Source organism: Capsicum annuum, chromosome 3 (genome assembly GCF_002878395.1).
Source record: "Capsicum annuum cultivar UCD-10X-F1 chromosome 3, UCD10Xv1.1, whole genome shotgun sequence".
Classification (NCBI taxonomy): Eukaryota; Viridiplantae; Streptophyta; class Magnoliopsida; order Solanales; family Solanaceae; genus Capsicum; species Capsicum annuum.
The window spans coordinates 197,161,811-197,168,725 of NC_061113.1; the positions used below are offsets into that span (position 1 = coordinate 197,161,811).

At 33.4% G+C, this 6,915-nt stretch overlaps 1 protein-coding gene across 1 annotated transcript; it reads right to left on the bottom strand.

Annotated features, from left to right (window-relative positions):
- Positions 1-420: 420 nt before the first annotated feature.
- LOC107863418 (UMP-CMP kinase) lies at positions 421-3,840 on the bottom strand. The gene is made up of 9 exons (XM_016709325.2): positions 3,615-3,840; positions 3,485-3,547; positions 3,284-3,338; positions 2,077-2,194; positions 1,843-1,999; positions 1,607-1,687; positions 1,405-1,512; positions 1,140-1,204; positions 421-854 (listed from the first exon to the last, which is right to left on the bottom strand). Exons 1-9 carry the CDS (start codon positions 3,651-3,653, stop codon positions 842-844), a joined length of 699 nt encoding a protein of 232 aa, XP_016564811.1. The 5' UTR covers positions 3,654-3,840; the 3' UTR covers positions 421-841.
- Between the last annotated feature and the right edge of the window lie 3,075 nt (positions 3,841-6,915).

Consider the following 6,915-nt stretch of genomic DNA (forward strand, 5'->3'; position numbering starts at 1 on the left):
CTATTGAGGGTTCCCGGGAACCCAGTAACTTTCGTACGGATCTAGTATTTATATAGAGAAATATAGTAAATATATAAAAATTATAAGTTGGGAATCCATAACCAAAGTGTATTATTGGTCTAGTGGAGTAGAGAGACTTGTAAAAATTTTATTGGTTACTATTTATTTTTATTTTTATTTAATGGCCCTTTCTGACTTCCTCTGATAATCAGATTGGAGTTGTTTACTGTCAAATGTGCTTACTAGCTTACTAGCTTAAATGTTTTTCTTCAAAATGTAAGTTGCAGGAAACCCCATTCATTCAAATGCTTTAAATATGGGTTGCTGGATTGGACAAAGATCATTAAAATTGCCTGCAGTTTTATTTTACAGCATATTCCATGAAATTATCACAATTAGCAGAACTCTTGACTGCAGAAATAATGTATTTGAACACGGAGTTATTCTTATACGGGTCATAGTTGATGTCACACGTGTAGCAGTACTGGTGATAGCATGAACTAAGACAAGGTAATGTAACAATTACATCAAAAAAGAAAAGAAAAAGACAAATCTGTAAACTTTCTGGATGAGAGGTATCATCTTATATTGGTGGGTATGCTTGGGCTGCAGAAAGACTGGCAATAGAGGAGGTGGGACGAATGGATTTTAATTTCACGATTGCCAGTTCGACTATAGATTGTTCACCAGAAAAGCAGGAACAAATAGCAAAACCTGGACTTGTGATTTGCCTTATAGCTTTTCACTTTTTTCTTCCATGAATTGTTCTACATTCTCATGTACTTCTCTACAGCACATTCAACGTCTTCAATTCCTATCACTTGCTTCTGTAAGGTATCAGTTATGTCGACAACCTGCATAAGAAAAAAATGGAGCCATAAATATGTCTTCAACATTAGATATAGCGATATTTTTCAGCAAAAGCAAAGGGTGGAAGAGAAGAAATCAAGTGAGAGCAGTGCCCTAATTAGGTAGAAAACACAGTTGCAAGAAAGAACAGATCAATTCAAAAAACTAAAAGAAAGAATATACCAATGCAGTAAAAAAAATGCGTCCAGCAAAGTTGTAATAAGGAATTATCATGATCTTGATGCAAATACATATTTGGCAACATAGCAGCATGAGAACACAAAACATACCTCAATGAAGTGAAAATTGGACGGACTCGTTCAAAAATCTCTTCCTGAGTTCCAGTACCATCGACCTGCATGAATTTGTCTGTGAGCAAAAACTGATACACCAATAAGTAGCTTGTCCAGCTGAGTAGGATAAGTCAGCAGAAACCACCGACAAAATTATAGCATCTTTTGTAACATGAAAGGGGAACAAGGGGGATAATAAAAGAGCCTGTCGAACATAAATTTAGGTCATTTTTAAACTAGTTGTCACCCTTTGAAAGAGTACCTTATAAAGCTTTCCTTTCTTGGCATAGTGGTTGACTACTGGAAGTGTTGTACCTTTATATACTTTTAGGCGCTCCTTGACTGTATGTTCATTGTCATCAACTCGCCCCTGAAAACACAACACTATATTATCTTTTTCCTCTTCAGAACGAAACTAAAACATAGAAGCATATGCTTTCTTTTTTTACAAGTATCAACATCACCTCATTCCGGTTCAATACTCGTTTGACCATTACTTCTTCAGGGCAATCAAAGAAAAGCACAAAGTTTGGTTCAGCACCAACCTGCATTCACATCTGAACTTCATAATCTTAACAATCAACCACAAGATTACTGAGTTTACAGTGCAGTGGGTAGCTGGCAAAAGTTCCTTTTAAACAACTTAACATTCCTAGAGAATATCTTAATAGATAATGCTCATTACAATAAAGAAACTTACAATCCTCTCATACGCCATTCGATTCTCTTCACTTCTTGGAAAACCATCTATTAGAAACTTACGATTTTCAGCTGATTCAATTGCCTTTTTAATCAGCTTGACAGTCACCTCTGATGGAGCAATACTTCCCTCCTTCATCAACTTTTGAATCATGTCACTGAATTCAGACTGAACGATTTTACAAATTCTTTCGGGATAACTAAAGATCAACAATGGGAAACGTGGAATTCATACCCATTCTCAGATCCAGAATACATCTCTTTCCTCAGTAGATCTCCTGCACCTATGTGTTCGAACCCAAAAGTTTCAGCAATCTTAAGGCATTGAGTACCTTTACCACTACCAGGACCTCCTAAAAGGACAGAAAAACTGCTCAGTAATTCCGTATTTTACCTAAATAATGTAGGAAATAGTACAACCATTTCGTGTACTCTCATGTATAATCATGTTCTTTAGAAAAAACTACCATTAAGGAGAAAAGAATCAACTAGTGTCCTCATAGTCATTAAACAAGACGATATTATAGGTTGTCTAGAAAGGAACCTATTCTTATTTACTTTCCACTACAAACTAGCAAAGAATGAGATAAAAGTAGACTCTTTAGCAAACTCGACAAATTTCTAATCACACGAGCATGCGGAAGATTGACTAAATATCGCAAAATTTAAGCTTAAACACTAGTTTAAACCAAAAAAAAATAAGTGATATGAGCATAGGTAGCTTAACAACAGACATAAAAAGCAATATCACATGTTATTCTTACTTCTAGACGTATTCTCTTCATTCCAACAAGAGTGTCCTAATCAGTATCAAGAAAATGTCCACTTTGCCTTAAGGAAATCGGTTGTACCTCATTATCTTTTGCTTAGTGTTATACATGATTAAAAACAACCAGTATTAGTATCCAAGGGCGTGGTCTAGTGGTTAATGAAGTGAGTTGAGAATCATGAGGTATCAAGTTCAAATACCAGCAGAAACAGAAAACGCTAGGTGTTTTCTTCACATCTGTCATATCCTTGGTGAACAGAGTTACCTAGTACATATTGTTGTCGTGGAATTAGTCAAGGTGCATGATAGCTGACCGGAGACACCATGGTTATCAACCAAAAAAAAAAAACTAGTATCAAAATTCTCTTTAACAAAAAAAAAAAAAAAAAAAAACTTGTTCCATCCCCTCTCACCTCCTCCCGGGACCAAAACCTCCCCAAAAAATGGAGAAAAATCAAATATTTTAACAAAAAACAAAAGAGTGGCAGAGTATACTTAAAAGGTTGGAGTGATATGTATCTCAGATGAGCTGCAATCAGTACAAATTTAACATGGATCACAATCACATTATAGATTAATTAATCAAAAATTCAACGAGATAAACGTAAATAAACTTAATATGGGAATAGTGCGCAATTAATAGTAATAGACAAAAAAGGTGGAAACGAATTACCCAAAACAAAAGCGACAAAAGGGCTATTTCTCCTGTAATGGCTTTCAGCTTCTACCTACACGCGTACAAACGCAAAATTAGCAAGCATCAATAGAAAAATAATTCACTGTAAAGAATGGTAAAAACAAATACAACAGAAACAAACCAAAAAAAAAATCGAAGGACATGGACGATATTGAGAGGGAGAATATGTATTAATACCGGTGGTTTGGTGATATCAGTACAAAATGCTTGACAAATCTTCAGCTCATCAGCTCGTCTTATCTATTTACAGTATATAAAATTCAGAACAATATTGAAGAGATTGTAAGAAATTGGGAAGGAAAAGTACCTGACGAAGATGGGAGAGTGAAGTCAAACGCCTCCACATTTCTGATTCTTTTTTCTGATTTGGATTTCAATGCTGATAGAAGCTTTGTATAAAGCACGTCGAGTGTGTTTGAGTGGAGTATTGAGTCCCATAAACAATACCCTCTCTGCACGTTGAGTTGCACAAACTCTGCAACACTTTCGGGGCCCGGTTAGACACATGGGTTTGGTCCTTCCCATTCTTCAATGATTTGGAAAATTCATTGAGGTCAACAAATTTGAGTTTCTAAAAATTTCATGTTTTTTTTTTTCATCCGATGTTCCGTGCATGTATTGAAGCCCCGACTAATTTGGATCGTGCGTTGCAGCTCTCAACAGAATTTTCTCCATATTCAGGTTGAATCCTCGACCTTTGGTTAAGGATAGAGCAGCCCACATCTCATGTTGGTAAAAATTTCATGTTATTGTATTGGGAAAACAACATAAATCTAAGATGTTAGCCAATTAATTATGTTCTCTCTTGAATTTATTATTTAGTTTTTCTCTTTACCGGATTATAAATATTCATATACATTGCTTCGCGTTATTATACACTTTAATGTATGTATATGTGTTAACCGTTTTAACGATATTTAAGGAAGTAAATGAATTTAATAATTATTCAAGATTATACCTTATTAATGTGTAATTAATAAATTCATTAATTATGTAAATTTTTCAAAAAATATACTCCTAAAAGAAAATTTACCACATAAATCACCCATAAAATTTTAGAACCAAAGAAAAAAAAACACTAATGAAATAAAGGAACATTGTTATAAAATAACTAATGAATAAAGAAGAAGGATAGAGAGAATAGAGAGTAATTCTTATTTCTCTTGAGGGATGAAAGATCATATGATTGAGAATACAATAAACAAAACTCTTTTATTTATAAGGAAAAATACTCCTAGTTTCTGATTAAAAGTCAGATACTTCAAATCCCGATAGATATCAACTAGATCTTATTAGATTTTGATAGACATTCACTATAATGTAAATACATTTATAACACTCTCCCTTGAATGTCTAGATAGATAATATGTCTCGTTAAAACCTTACTAGAAAAAATCCAGTAGGAAAAAAAAATCTAATGAAGGAAAAAGAGTACACATCTCTAACAATACGCATATCGGTTGTCTCATTAAAAACCTTACAAGGAAAATCCAGTGGGATAAAACCTCGTAAGAAAAAAAGAGTACAGCGCGTATTAACTCCCCCTAATGAGAACATCCTTGAATCTTTGCATCCCGATCTTGTGCATCATCTTCTTAAAAGTTGTAATTAGAGAAGACTTGGTGAATAAATCAGCCGCATTTTTACTTGAACGAATCCGTTGCATGTTGATATCATCATTCTTTTGTAGCTCATGTATATAGAAAAGTTTTGATGAAGTGTTATTCGCTTTATCTCCTTTTATGAATCCTCTATTAAGATGTGTTATGCATGATGTATTATCTCCGTATAAAATTGTGGGTAGATTGTCATATTTCACACCATATTTTTCTCGAATGAGATGTATCATGGACCTCAACCATACACATTCTCGGCTTGCTCCATGAATAACTATTATCTTAGCATGGTTCCATGAAGTGGTTACGATAGAATGTTTTGTATATCTCCAAGATATTGCAGTACCACCACATATGAACACATAGCCTATTTGAGACCAAGCTTTATGTAGGTCAGATAAGTACCCAAAATTAGCATGACCAATAAGATCGGGACTGCAAACTTGCTAACAAATTAACTAAAAAAAAAGGCTATATCAGGCCTTGTAGTATTTGCAAGATATATTAGTGCATCAAATGCACTAAGATATGGTACTTCATAACCAAGGAGTTCCTCATTCTTTTCTTGAGATCGAAATAGATCCTTATTCAAATTTTGCATGTTTCTCATTTAAGCAAATACTCTATTACTTTTGAAAACTCTCCAAGAGTTTCAGTGATATTCAAATCATCAAATTATATCTTATGAGGATAATAAAAAGTTTCCCAGAAACTTTATATGCTTCAGGCATTTTGAATCCTTTAGGGATTTTCATATAGATGTTTGTCAAGTAACAATAGCCAACATGTCAAGTGTGACATCTTCAAGTGTTTGGACTGCAAATCAAATAAATTTTAAGCTTACCAAAATGTATCCTTTCAGTTCACTTGATAAATGTTTCTATATCAACATGCTTAAATTAATGTAGAATTCAGATCATTTAAATTAATGTAGAATTCAGATTATCATAATCTTTTACAATATTGCGCCAATATTATATCAAAGATATTGTCGACGATTTCTTATTTTGTATCGGTCACAACGTGACATAACATTTTGAGATCTCATCACTTTATTATTTTCAGGTATCTAAAACTCTCATAAGGTTTCATGAAGTGTTATGTCGTAGGCTCTTCAAAAGCACATTGCCTTCTTATCATGATTATTTGTTCCTTATCCTTTTCAAGGATTATTTCATTTGGAATCGATTGGTCTATCATGCTTCACGCATGCATAGACTTTATCCTTTAAGGACACAAAATAGGAGCACTTGCAGCTAAATATAAGATGCTTTCGGCATTTGACTTGAATTATATTTTGAATGAGGATCTGATGATAATTCCTAACATATTTTATAGCTGCTCATAATCTCCCCCTTATGTTAGAAAAACTAACATACATCCTCCATCTTCTTTGAGGAATCCATCTTTGTGTATCATGGTATATTTATTAATCGTATATCACACATCAAAATTATTAGATGGAATAGTTGGTTTCTGACCTTGAACCAATTGAGAGGGAAGAAATAATCATAATATATTGATCTTATGCATACAAGTTCTATTGTATGCAATATATCATATTTCATGCCAATACATGAAACTTTATTCTCATTAGTAATGGTTCAACTATTTATTGGAGGCATTCAATACTAAACCATCATCATCAAGATGAATTATCTTGATTACACAATCTGAAAAATATGCTCAATTTATATTGAACAAGTAACTTTATGAATGTCAAACGTAGGTTGACCATGAATGTACATGTGATCATCTTATTGATGCATCTTTTCAACATATCACATGATAGGTGAACGAGCCCTTATTCACCTTTTATTTTTTTTAGATTTTGAGGGACCCAATCCAAAAATTAGTTGGTCCAACCAACTTATCATGAGAACAAACAACATTAAAGTTCATGAAGAATTTTCTAATTCTTCAATATATGTTCAATATTCAGCATGCACATCTTCGGGATATCACAATCGTTCATGTCAACTTATGAACTTT

Excerpts from the sequence above, each read along its gene's own strand:
- LOC107863418 (XM_016709325.2), bottom strand. The coding sequence starts at position 3,653 with ATGTGGAGGCGTTTGACTTCACTCTCCCATCTTCGTCAG. Across the intron at positions 3,339-3,484 it reads CTGATATCACCAAACCACCG|GTAGAAGCTGAAAGCCATTA; the intron begins GTATTAATACAT and ends GTACGCGTGTAG. Across the intron at positions 1,688-1,842 it reads GAATGGCGTATGAGAGGATT|GTTGGTGCTGAACCAAACTT; the intron begins GTAAGTTTCTTT and ends ATGTGAATGCAG.